Here is a 13,041-nt window from a genome sequence, read left to right on the forward strand (position 1 = left end):
ACTTTCCATTCTTGCACGCAACCCACCACACACCACCCACTACACACACACACCCCAACCGCCCCCGTCATCCCCAAGCATGGACGCCGCAGCCACGCTCGCCAAGCAGCCTTCCGCCTTCCCCGGCGAGAAGTTCCTCTCCTCCTGGCACGACGTCAAGTTCTTCGTCGGCGCCTCCGAGCCGCACGGCTCCAGCTGGGCCCCGCTCGCCGCCTTCTACGGCTTCGGCCACGCCCATCTCTCCACGTGCCGCCTCGTCTTCATCCTCGAGCCGCGCCCCTCCGTGGCCGCCCCGCACCACCTCTCCATCCCGCTCGTGTGGCTCCGCAAGGACCATCTCCACATCCGCCGCCCCTTCTTCGACTCCAAGCACCTCGCCGGCGTCCTCGTGCCCGCAGACGTCACCCACTCGGCCCTCGGACCCAGCCCCGTCTTCGCCACCCCAGGAAAGCCCATGGAGTTCCGGATAGAGATGCTGGACAGCAGCATGAACGACGAGTTGGCCGGTGCCTTGCACGACTTGCTGGCCGACCCGGATCGTGTCGCCAAGGACACAAGAGTCCTCCGCAAGGCCGTAGACAAAGCCCTCATCCCCACTGACGTCCACTATGCCTTCATTGACCCGACAAACCCGTCTTTTTTGCACCTCGGCACACAGATGACCCATCCCGAAGGCTGCAACGCCCTCGTGTGAGCGCGTGCTGCACCCCACTCGTTCCGTCCCGCTCACCTTGTTTTGTTCTTACCCACCGTCCTTCCTGTACTTCTACCCCCCGCCCGTCACCTCAACCTCCTCATCGTCGGTCTTGAGCACGTTGCTCGCGTCCTGCACCAGCTGCATGGACGCCGTCATGGCCTCACCCAGCCCGCATAACCAGTACTTGTTAGCCCCGATCTGTAAATCAACGGTGCCCAGATTCTGGCCCAGCGCCTCCATATCACCCTCCCCCAACTCCCCCGTCCTCGCGCTCCGATCGTCCAACTCCAGCTGCGGAACGGCGCTCCCGTACGAGTACGCGGCCATGTGGCCGCTTGCCGTGACGCCCAGTCGGCACGGCGCATAATCCTCCGGCTGCCTCGCTTCCCCCTCGGCGCCGGCAAACGCGACCAAGCAGTCCACGTCCCCAATCAGTCGCGCGGGGCGCACTAGCGGGGACATCTTGCGCTTGGACATGTTGCGGTTGGACAGCGACGCAATCTGCGGGCTGGAGCGCATGACCGGCGTGGGCGGGCTGCTGACGTCGGGCGGCAGCCCTCCGCGGCTGCGGCCGCCCGGGCCGGGTGCGGTCTCGTCGCGGATCTTCTTGAGGCGGAACTCGACCTGCTCGACCTCAAACGTGGCGCTAGCGGCCGCGCTCTTGGCGTTGAACAGGTCGTGCTCGAGCTTGTGCAGCGTCGCCACGGAGCGGTCCTCGCGCGCGGGCGCAGGCGCGCGGCTGTACGCCGTCGAGAGCTCCGCGTTAGCGTGCGCGCGGCGCGCGGCCTCGTCGCGCGTCAGGTCCGTCGCGTACGTCAGCGACTCGATCTGCCGCTGCGCGTCGCGCTCCTCCGCCTCCTGCTCGGCGAGCAGCGAGGTCAGCGCGGCGATCTCGGCGCGCAGTTTCGCCGCCCGCGCGGAGAGGAGCGACGCCTCTGAGGCCGGCGACGGCGACGGTGACGGCGACGGCGGGGGGGAAGCCATGGTGGCGGTGTGGGAAGCGATGGGTAGCGGGAGCGGGCAGAAGGGGATAATGCTAGGGAAGGCGAAGGATGAGGGCGGAGGTCCGCCGCCCAATTCTGAGGCCTCATTTGTAGTTCGTTCAGGTGTAAGCCGAATACTGCAGTGCCAATGTCAGGAAAATAGTGTCAGGAAAATACCGCCCGTACACGTCGCAGTCGTGTACGTCTGTACACGTGTTCCTGTAGACACCGTTGGACACGTGTTGTTCATGTGATCTCGCAACGATCCTTCAACGCAAGACTCTCGTCCCTTTACACTTTTAGTGTTTAGGGATCATCACCTTCTTCTCTCATCCCTCTCCCCACCCCCGACCCCCCGACCTTCACACGACACTTTCCCCCTTCCTCCCCCTTTCTTCCCCTCCGAAATGGCGTTCATCCAGAGCCCCCTGATCTCTACCTTCACCCCAGCGGGACGACGCTCGAAACTCTGCAGCCTACGGCGAGCCTCTCCCCTCTATCCACCTCGCTCGCGTTTGGGGGGTGTGGGGATGACGTCTGTGGACCCGATAGATCCATCTTTCTACGAGGACGACGACGCCACACTCGGCGACCCCGGCCCCGTGATGGGCATGCAGATGCCGGACCTGACGGAGGAGGACAAAGAGTACTTGGACGGCGCCCGGAACGGCGACGACTTTATGGCCCGCATGACCCACATCGCCCACAGGCTGGACCACGTCCGCAGGGCCGCCAACAAGCAGAGCGGACGCCTGTCCACGGACGATTACATGAACAGCCTGAAGAGGACCGCGCCAGACCTGAGCTCCCTCGAAGGGACGAGCGGGCTCCGACCCGCGGACGCCTACATCAACAGCTTGAAGACGGGCACTAGCTCGCATGTCCCCGACGGGGACTTCACGTCCACGGGACTGAACGCGGGCGAGGCGTACATGGCTGCCCTGGCGAAAGATCACGCCAATGTGCATGGGGCGAACGCTGCGGATCCAAATTCTTCGCCGCCTTCTGAAACGGAACTTGACATTGCACAGCTTGATGCCGAAGCTGAGGCTGTGGCAAGAAAGCTGAGAGAGTTGACTGGAACTGGTGCTGCGACTGGGGAGGTTGACGACTTGGTAGTGGGGGAGGGCGGGCAGGGAGGAGGTCAACCGTCCGCGGAGGCGCTCAAGTACGAAATTGAGCGTCTGGAGAAGGAGCTCTCCGCGGCCAACGGAGTTGCATTCAGCGAGGACTCAGGCCTTCGACCAATCGTCCAATCTCCCGGCGCCGGCGGCGACGGCGACCGAGCCGAGGTGCCGCAGGAGATGAGCGAGGATGAGAAGATGGCCGTGTTCGACGCGATCCGCAAGCGGGCCATGGCGCAGCGGGAGACCGGGTGGAGCGACGAGCTCGCCGACCCGCTCGCGCGCACCCTCCCTACGGGAGAGCCGCGTGTCGCAGGCGCGGACCCCTTGCAAGAGCTCAGGACGTGTCTCGCAGAGTTTGCGCAGGAGTCACGCGACAGGCTCACCGCGCACGAACGGCGCGTGGAGGAGCTGCTTCGTCGCATCGGCGAGGCGGAAAACGGCGGGCCGATGTGAGATGGCCTCCTCACGCGCTGCAAGTGGGGAGATAGCACCTTGTAGAACGTGACGCTGGCGAGCCGTTCCGTCGCGCTCGCGGTAGAGTCGGGTGCCACTGTGTAAATTGTACCCCGCGTGACAGCGCCGTTGATATTTTGCGCGGTGAGACGGCGAGGGAGACGGCGGGAGGGGCTGCGGGGAATGGCGGGCGGGACGACGCGGAAGCGCGGCGTCGGCGAGGGACAGCGCTATACAATCGCGATGGCGTTACCAGTACCGGAGAGCGCCGTGTGACACTCGTGCAAAGGTAGCAAGCGGGAGCGAACCGATTGGGGAGTTGAGCGTCTGGTCAGGAGGGGGAAGCACTGCGTGATAGAGGTCTACATTAGCAGGAATTGCTACGACGCGGGTTGCTGCGGCTACCCGCGCAGAGAGGAAGCGGGCGGTGGCGTGAGGGGGCCGCCCACAAGCTGAAACGCGCACAAACTCTCCGCAAGCATGTAATCGCGAACCCGGAACACCCTCGCCGCCCCGTTCTTCCTTACTCACTGATCGTTCGACTCGAACCCCAGCTCCACCTTCGCAGTGAAATTACTCGCCACCCTGATCCCCAATGCAGAGTTGATCAAGTCCTCCAACACGGTCCCGTCAAACCCGCTCACGTCACAAATCGGGTCAGTCGCCCATCCCTTGTACTCGACCTTCATCAGTTCTCGGTGTAAGTATAAATAGCGCTTGTCCAAGTCGCCTTTGTTGATCACGTTCTCTGTGTGTGTGCCGCCTGAATGTGCCGTTCTCCTCCATCTCCTCCATCTCCTCCATCATGCCTTCGCCCTTCTGCAGCAGCAGGATCACCCCGCGTTGCCCCTCTTCTTCGCTGAAATGAACGCAAAGTCCCGCTTGTGCGACACCTCGACCAGCAGCTCCATCGTCCGTGCGTCCTTCACCAGCAGAAATGTCGTGTAGAACGGCACGGAGAGACGGCCGATGTTTGAAGTGGTGATAGAGGACGGCTGGATTTTTCTCCTGGAGACGTACCCGAACTTGGGCTCGTACCCCATCAGGTGCTCGGGAGATGAGGAAAGAAAGAAAAATTCAGAATCTCAAGAATCTCAAGAATCTCACGATTATATACCAAATAGCAGCCACAACAGCAACAAACTGCACGAAGTGTTGTGTTGATTTACTATTTGTCTTTACTATTTGTCCAAAGATACCCGCAGGTGAAAGTATAAGAAATATTAATTGAGGTATTCAGAGGTGAATAACCCTGTACGCGACTTTCGTGACAATTTTTTTGGGGCTTTTCGGGTTTCTTTAGCATAACTCCAGTTTCAGACTGACTTGAGATATCAAACCAAGCCGGTTGGAACTGCACCGCCGAGACGCTTGTATTGATATAAACATATTCCATCGTAGTGCAGTACTTCCTGCGACAGGGCTGTCTCAGTAAGCAGAGGTTGGTCCTATAACTGAATCGGTCCATAACATCACAATGGCAACAAATTTGTAACTTTAGTCTACATCGTGTGCAGCACCTATTGTGACTTTGCACAATTTTCTTGACTCTTAGATGATAACGTGCCACTTCCTCCTAAATTAATTCAAGGCCTCCTTGGCCTCTCCATTGTCACCCATTTCGTGCACGACTGCAGGTGCCGTACAACAAATGCAGGTGCCCTACAGTGACTTGAGATTAGCCACCACACCCGCATATGCGTTTTATTGTTTTCATTTTCATTTTGGCCGCATGCAATGGCTGATTCCCCTACTGAACTGCCACTTTTCCCTTATCCTCCTACTGAACTGCTACTTTTCCGAAATCAGCCTACTGATAAGGCCAAATGGCACAAGTTCGCCAACGAATCGTGATATTTCTTTCGCCCCGCTCTTGCAACAACAATTCATGATTCGGACCCTGTTCGCGTCCGTGTACACGTTTCGTGTATGCGGGTGAAGAACCCCCAGGAAGTAGCAAGGGGCTGACAATCTCTGTCAGCATGCCGAGCGTCGCTGTCTTTATTAGAACACCACCACCAGCTCTGCCCGGAGGACCTCCCTCGATCCGGCATGTCTATATTTCTCTTTGAGAAATTCCCCCTGACCACTATTCCGGGCGGCGACACATTCTACGTAGCACACACAGCGTGCTATTGAGAGCGATGACAGACGCAAACAGCAGTCCCCCGCCTTCCGCCGGGGTGGCGTTCAGGGCAGCTTGGGCAACCGCGAAGCCCGAGCTCCGCGACTATGGCACTGTTGTAACTGAGCTGAACTCTCTAAAGTTGGAGGGAGAGCGAAGTGTCTTCGAGAGAGGCCCCCATGTTCCGATCACTCACATGGGGTACTTTAAGCCTCCGCCTGACGCTTTCCTTTCCGATCTAAGGTCTAAGGAACGGAGATCCGCGAAGGAGTGGGAGTACATTAATGCTGCTGGGGTATGGACTGAGCTAGGTCTGGCTGAACTCAAGGTCGCGAAGGGGCAAGATGGTGACGTGGCAGACCTAGCGCAGCGGCTGGATTTGGCTCAATCGTCGTTCAAAGCCGCCCTTGAGGTCCTTTCTATGAGGGCTCAATACTTTCGTGACCTCACGGAGCAAGGCGTTGAGACAGCCCGGCAGATGTCGTTTCTCGTCGAGCAGGGGCATAATGCCGTGTTTTCGGAGTCTTACAGCGCAGCTCGAGAGGCACTCACCTCTAAACTAGAGATCGAGTCAGCAAAGCAGCTGGCCAAAGCTCGTCTCGAGAGAGCGAGAGGGCGCAGCCAGACGGGCGGAGCGAATGGGAACAAAGGATCCCCCGGTTCCGCCTCCCAAGAGTAACGGGCGCCCTACGGGGCATGAGAGGCACTGAGTGGCCGGGGGACCACTGTTGTGGAGAGGTACATCACTAAGAGGCGACAAGTGGCAGTCGGAGCTTGGTGCTTCAGAATACCTCGTCCGTGCGATCCGGTATGGCATTCGAGATATGCCAGCGGTGCCCTTCATGGATGGCTTGGTAAAATGGAAGAAATCCCCCAATCAGAGGAGGACAGGTGTCTTGCCCGGAAGGACTTGCTGGATGGGTGTCAGGAAGGCATATACGAACGCGTGTCGTCGAAGGAGATCGAGGGAATCGTGCAGTCAGGTAAGATGGTTTCGTCGGCGTTCGTGGTATGGCAAGGGGACGAAAGGGAGAAGAAGGGGCGGTTCGTCGTCAACTTCCACCGACAGAGCAAGCATTGGAGGAAAGGGAGCGTGAGGATGGAGACGATACCTTCGTTCGCCATAGACATACAGCGCGGGGATACTTTAATGTCTTGGGATATCAAAAGCGGCTACCGTCACTTTTCTCTGCACCCGACGTTCGAGACTACTTTGTTTTCCGCTACGCCGGACATTTCTACCGTTGCATCGCCCTCCCGTTTTGGGTGGGGGCGCTCTGTCTGGTGGTTCACAAAGCTACTGAGGCCGCTCGTACAGTACATGCGCGATACCCTTGGTTATCGTGTGCTTCCGTACATCGACGACTTCCTGGCCGCCCCTTGCCGCTACGGGCTGCCGTCGACTCAAGTGGACTATCGAAGAGCGCGAAAGCGGCTTTCAGCGCTCTTTGGACGGCTCGGCATCGTGCGGCACGAGGAGAAAGGATGCTGGGAGGGAGGGCGACGTGTGGAGCACCTCGGAATGCTCATAGACACAGAAGATATGAAGGTGTACGTCTCCGATGCGAAGGTGAAGAAAGTGCGAGGACTGGCGCGAAAGATTCTCCTCATGGCGCAACGGAATCGACGCTTGGTACTCTTGGAGCTACTACGACACTTCTGCGGCGTATGTGTGTCTCTGTCGCTCGCGGTTCCACTCGCTCGTTTCTACACGCGTTCGGTCTACTTCGACATGTCCTTGGCGGAGTGCAAGGAGCGAGGGTCATGTCGGACGGCTGCGCCAGGGGCTGCGCTTGCGAGGCCTACAGTGTGGAGACCGGGGGTTTGCGGCCGAAGCCCCCAGCAGCCGCTCGCGAGTGGGTCCGCCGAGCACACCCGGAGCACGCAGAAGATCAAGGTCAGGCTGTGCCGGCAGTCGCTCCGCGACATTCGACACTGGCGTTCGCTTTCGAGGGGAGAAGGAAGGGATCTCGTCAGGCTGGAAAGGCATATGACAATGCACAGCGATGCCGCCGATGTGGGTTGTGGCGGCACGCTGGGACTCGAGACTGGTCAAGGACTGCTGGGTTTGTGGGAGGGTCGCGGATTTTGGAGCGCGGACAACAGGGCGCACTCGATCACTTTGCGCGAGTTGAGAGCCGTCCGGCTACTCCTCCACCTGCACTTTGCCGACTACGTATTGTAGCATAAGGACGCGTGTCCTATCTACACAAAAATACTGTCCGCGTGGAAACGTCAACCACGTGGCAAACGTTATGACAACGACTGTCATTTTTCGGATCCGTCTAATGTTGCGTGTAAGGCGACCGATCTTTACAGTACCTCGAGTACAGTACTGTAGCGCAACGGCGCAAATAGTCGTTACGAAGTCTCCTCTGTATTGGCGCCGTTACGCTTTACGGTGTAAGAAGTACAGTATTACGTAGTTAATAAAGGAGGCCGCTAGGGGAATGAAGAGAGGACCATCGACAGCGCACGGAGGGCTAGTCTGGTCAAGTCCGACCCCTAGTCGTCTACGCCTTCCTTTCTTTTTCGTAGGTCTTTTGGCCTTTTTTCCCTTTCGTTTTCCGTTCTACGTTCCGACCACCCACCCGAGGGTGAGACGCTACGACAGCTCGGCTCCGTGCCAGGATCCGGACTCCGCGTCGTCGCCCTGATCGCAAGGGCGCCGAGTCACGCGTCGACACGTCGATCTGCCAGCAGTTGCTCGTTGGGGTGTCGAACCCATTCAAGACTCTACCACGCTACCAGGGACACGTTCCCATTCGCTTATTGGCACGTACGCCCGGTGACATCGCACTTCGAGCTACAGTATACGCCCTGAGTCCGCTCCCGCCTTCGTGGTCTGTTGAGCGCTGGGGTGTTATACTACACGTATCAGACCCGCGAGTTCGTCGCCTGCTGTTACACGAGGACAATCAAGCCGTCGTCTACGTGCTGAATGCGATGGTGTCGGCCTCGGAGGAGATGATGATCGAGTTGAGAAAGCTGGAAGTACTGCTGAGAGTCCTCGGTGTACGGTTGGAAGCAAGATGGATACCATCAACGGTAAACAGGTTCGCGGACACACTGTCGCGAACCTGGGATCCGAGGGATGCAAGGGCTACGGATTCATTGCTACAGTTAATACAGAAAGAATATCGCTTGAGCCACGTGGTATTTCGAGAACGGCCGCTGGGGGACACGCTGATAGCGAGAAAAAAGTACTTGCTGACGCAGATGGACGAAGACTGGGGGGACGGGAAAGGCCGACTTTGGAACCCCCCATTCGATCTTCTTCCGGTTGTTGTTCGGAAGATCGCGGCAGAGGATGGGAAGGGAGTGTTGGTTGCGCCGAGGTGGCCAGCACAAGCTTGATACGCGTGCTTGCAAAGCTTGAGCTCGCGCATGGTGGAGCTACACCCCGGGGACGACGGACCGCTGGTGGAAGGAGAAGGCAAGAACGAGGGATGGTCAGTGGTCGTCGCGGAGATCGTGTAGAGAGGAACTGGAAGGCCGGGATCGTGGCTTCGGTGCTGTCGCGTGCCGGGACTGACACCGCTACAGGAGGGGCAGAGGCGGCAGCGTCGTTGCTCGCCGAGTTCCGTTGGAGGGAGCGGACGTGGGGCAACCGGTCAAGCCAGATCCGCAAGTGGCTATCTTTCTGCGATGAGGAGGGACGGGACCCGCTTCCGGCGGAGGAATGGGACGTGCCGGCGTTTATTGGATACCTGTCACTTGAAGGCCGAGTCAGTGCGGCCTCGGCTCCTCAATACGTGTCAGCGGTGTCTCGATATCACGTCAATCATGGCTTTGCATCCCCCACGCTCACTCCAACTGTCAGAGACCTATTACAGGCTTACACCAACAAGGCCGATCAAGCTGGATCAGAACAGTTGATCAGGATCGGATGCGGGGCAGACATGATGAAAAGGGTACTCGAGTATGGTCTTCAAAGCACTGATCTGGAGGATGTTTGGGGCTGCAGCATGGTTATTTTCTCTTTTATTTTTCAATATCGCGCTGTTACAGTGGCACACCTGGCCCCTGATGACGTCACCGTGAATGCGGACGGAATTTCATCGAAGCTCACGCATCGCAAAGAGAAGTCCCTTCGCCGCCCATTGATACTGCACTACCCCCAAAATCCCGCTTGGGAGACTAATTCCGGTCCGTCATCACTAATCCAGCATTGGATCTCCCGGCGTCCGGCCTCACGGGGGTGTTTAACCTACGCCATAATCAGCGGTTGGGTGGGGCGCGTCTTTCGGACGCTGTTACCCGCGCTTTTCAGCTTGTCTCCGCTGCTGCGCCGCCTGGCTTTTACTACGGCTCGCACAGTCCCCGTATCGGGGGTGTGAACGAGTTGGTGAACCTACAATTTACCCAAGTGTGGATAATGCAGCGCCTTGACTGGGCTTCTGATGGCATGTTCTCGATTTATTTTGACAGTCGCATTCAGTTGACCGCCGTGTCGAAGTGGTTCTTTGCCCACATGCGTACTGACGCCTGAGGCCTCTCCGTGTTCTTTTGGCATCTTCGCGTCCGTGTACACGTTTCATGTATGCGGGTGAAGAACCCCCAGGAAGTAGCAAGGGGCTGACAATCTCTGTCAGCATGCCGAGCGTCGCTGTCTTTATTAGAACACCACCACCAGCTCTGCCCGGAGGACCTCCCTCGATCCGGCATGTCTATTTCTCTTTCCCTCTCATCCCCGTTCCGCCCTTCTCCGCTCGTTCTTCCGGGTCCTCACATGTCTATTCCTCTTTCCTTGATACATCATTTTTCTACCAGAGCCCGTGGATACTCTTGCGCCCTTGGTTTAGCATTCTAGCATTCATTTTGTACTCCTACGGGCGGATGTGCTTGGACCAATAGTAAACCGACGATACTCTTCACAACAGAAACGTCAATTTCACCCGTCTGTTGCCATCAAAATGCACCTGATCGCCCCCCTAAACGCAAAATCTTCCAAAAAACGCGCATCCGTTTCAACACATGTGTACATGCGTGTAGCTAACCACTTGATACAGTGTGCAAAACGCAAATAAATACACCCATCGTCGAAAGGGTTCTCCAGCAACACAGGCCGAAAACATAAAAAACACAATGTATGATATCGCAAAACACACGGCGGGACCGATTCCGGGCTCGGATTGGCTCTACAATAAAAGCATGGACCGCAATCTTTAAAACCCTTTGCGAAACGCAAATAAATACGCGAAACGCCATAGAGTACAGTACCAAAAAAGTCTTTATTTTAGTACTTTGTCGCACGCCCTTGTCCATCCAGCACTGCAAGCATACGGCGAGGTATGCTACGACAAAGGCTCTCTAGGAGTTCTCCACTAATTGTCGCCCATACCTCCTCAATGACCTCCTTAAGTTGGTCTACAGTATCGAACTGCCTTTGACGAAGATAAACGCGGCACGCCATGATGCCCCAAATGTTCTCTATTACATTGAGATCAGGCGACTTTGCCCCCCAATCCATAGTCCTTACACCCTTCTGAGTTAGCCATGAGCGCGTATATGTAGCCCTATGAGTAGAGGCACCATCTTGCTTGTAAACCCAAGTGGCCATTTCGCCATACATCTCCGCTGCGAAGGGAAGTAAAGCTTGGTCGAGGGTTGCGCAGTACTTGCGAGAGTCTTGATTTCCATTTAAAAAGACCAACGGGGACACCCCGTAAGGGGAAATACCTCCCCAAACCATGACTGATGCTCCTCCATTTCGTCTTTTTGAAAAAACCTTTCATCTTTCCGTAGATCATGCCAATAGCATGCGTTGCCGTCAGGGCCGTCGAGGTTGAACTTCTTTTCGTCACTAAAAATTACCTTGTTCCAAAAATGATCTCCATTGTCAATAAAGCGACATACCCATTTCACTCTATTTTCGCGGTGTATAGCAGTCATCATGGGTGCAGTTGTCATTTTTTATACTTCAAGTGTAGAGTTGCGCTTAAAATTTGTTGAATTCTGCGCACTTCTACCGGTAGTCCGAGGTCCTTCTTTTGATCTTGAGCTGAAAAGTTTCCTGTGGATGCCTTTCGGATCATGGCTTTCTCTTCGCGGACGGTGAGCTTTTGACCAGTTACAAGCGCATAAGCACGAGAGGTACGACTCGGATTCTTTAAAAAGCGCTGTATGGCTCCTACGGATCTTCCCAACTCCTTAGATATATCCCGTAAGGACATTAGTTGATGGTGCAAGGCCAGGATCTGGCCCTTCTCGATGTCGCTGAGTGGCGGTCCTCTTGGCATTCTGAATGCTAACTGCTCGCTCGCAGTGATGTAGAACGATGCTCAGGCCGAGGGCTACAGAACTATGTCCTTTATTGTTTTCAAAAGAAGAGTACGCGCCAATTGCCCGCACTTTTTGGTACTGTACTCTATGGCGTTTCGCGTATTTATTTGCGTTTCGCAAAGGTTTTTAACACGCACCTCGCGAGAAAAGGGGCTCAAAATTGGACGGTTTTACGACCGCCAATAGCATCCAGAAAATGTCGCATTTGTGCGCTTGGGGGGAAAATGATACCTCTGCAAACGTCTGATTACGCTGGTATTGAATATACGAACAAAAACCCGCTTTGTGGTCTCTGGAAAGGGCTATGCGACTTGCAAAAAAGGGCAATTTGGCGCGAGGGGCATCGATGAAACAATAGAAAAAATTGGATTTATCATATTCTACCCTTCAAGTACTAGCATAGCAATGCAAACACCTCATTTTACCTGTACGAGACTGCTGCAATGGCCTTGACGAGTGCGTCCTGCCGCCATCAAGGGCCTCTGAGAACCCCGACAGCCCTCGAGCTCTCCGCTGTCGTCGGTCGTCATCCTCCGAGAAGACAGACATACTGTGCAGCCTGTCGAAAACGTCAACCACAGAAAGCCTCCCGCGCCCCGCCAAGCACCGCAAGATCTGGACCGGTGTACACCGGCAATCACACGTGTGATTGCAGGGCGATGAAGAAGATGAATCGATGTCCTTTTTATTCGGAGCCCAGCGGTCTAGCATATATGTACTGTAGCGACTTCCCGCAGTCGTCCGACGGCGTGCGACGGCGGCGAGTCTAGAATCTCAGTGTGCATCACAGGCAGGACGCCGATAAAAGGAGGTACTATGGTAGGAGTAGGTACTACTCAATTTCCTGAGACGGAAAGTGAAAAGAGATCCTACTGTGAGGAAGATTCTTGTCCGCTTGGCGGGTACAACCGGGTGTGAGCAAGGGTGGGGTCACACCGGCAGCATGGCATCCCCTTCGCCTCTGTTCTGCCGACAACCGTCTTCAGACTGGAAGTGGGCTTCGGTGGCCTTTGTTTTGGCCTACGGGGGCCATTACATGAACACAAGGGACAAAGAGGACAGTTTTCGCATGTGGCACAAGAGCCGCGTTGGTGGTGGCAAGTTACGGAGGTCGACATTAGACAGAAGTTGACGTTTTCCTTTTCAGCAGGAGTAATAAGGGTTGATCTCAACCTCTTGCAAGGGCGCTCTCAAGAGCGCCTTTGCAAGAAAGCCAGAGCTCAATCGGTGTGCCTTGAGGCAGAGGTCAGCTCAGCTGCTCTATAGACCAGCATGTGAATGCATCGTCTTTCCCAAGCCACGCAGTGAGATTATACGAACAGCAGTGTCAGTGAGTACCAGGACAGCAATGCATATCTTAAATATTTTATA

General features: G+C 56.2%; 4 protein-coding genes; 1 reads left to right on the top strand and 3 right to left on the bottom strand.

The window, feature by feature from the left end:
* CHC_T00003987001 (hypothetical protein) overlaps positions 1 to 936 on the top strand; it is a 1,151-nt gene extending 215 nt beyond the window's left edge. The window contains 2 exon segments of the mRNA XM_005715244.1: positions 1 to 694; positions 695 to 936. The exon segment at positions 1 to 694 is cut by the window's left edge and continues 215 nt beyond it. Coding sequence (XP_005715301.1) covers positions 1 to 694 — 694 coding nt within the window. The 3' untranslated portion in view covers positions 695 to 936.
* Positions 937 to 2,156: 1,220 nt separating this feature from the next.
* CHC_T00003988001 (hypothetical protein) lies at positions 2,157 to 4,003 on the bottom strand. XM_005715245.1 is given in 3 exon segments: positions 2,157 to 2,648; positions 2,649 to 3,185; positions 3,267 to 4,003. 1 exon segment carries the CDS (start codon positions 2,646 to 2,648, stop codon positions 2,157 to 2,159), a length of 492 nt encoding a protein of 163 aa, XP_005715302.1. The 5' UTR covers positions 2,649 to 3,185; positions 3,267 to 4,003.
* A 6,621-nt stretch (positions 4,004 to 10,624) lies between these two features.
* CHC_T00003989001 (hypothetical protein) lies at positions 10,625 to 11,080 on the bottom strand. The gene has a single exon (XM_005715246.1). It carries the CDS (start codon positions 11,078 to 11,080, stop codon positions 10,625 to 10,627), a length of 456 nt encoding a protein of 151 aa, XP_005715303.1.
* A 214-nt stretch (positions 11,081 to 11,294) lies between these two features.
* CHC_T00003990001 (hypothetical protein) lies at positions 11,295 to 11,627 on the bottom strand. Its single transcript, XM_005715247.1, has one exon. The coding sequence runs from the start codon at positions 11,625 to 11,627 to the stop codon at positions 11,295 to 11,297; it is 333 nt and encodes a 110-aa protein (XP_005715304.1).
* Positions 11,628 to 13,041: the final 1,414 nt, after the last annotated feature.

The sequence above is a fragment of the Chondrus crispus genome, genomic scaffold (genome assembly GCF_000350225.1).
Source record: "Chondrus crispus Stackhouse genomic scaffold, scaffold_209, whole genome shotgun sequence".
Classification (NCBI taxonomy): domain Eukaryota; phylum Rhodophyta; class Florideophyceae; order Gigartinales; family Gigartinaceae; genus Chondrus; species Chondrus crispus.

Coding starts and splice junctions, on each gene's coding strand:
- CHC_T00003989001 (XM_005715246.1), bottom strand. CDS start 11,080: ATGGTTTGGGGAGGTATTTCCCCTTACGGGGTGTCCCCGTTGGTCTTT.
- CHC_T00003988001 (XM_005715245.1), bottom strand. CDS start 2,648: ATGCACATTGGCGTGATCTTTCGCCAGGGCAGCCATGTACGCCTCGCC.
- CHC_T00003990001 (XM_005715247.1), bottom strand. CDS start 11,627: ATGCCAAGAGGACCGCCACTCAGCGACATCGAGAAGGGCCAGATCCTG.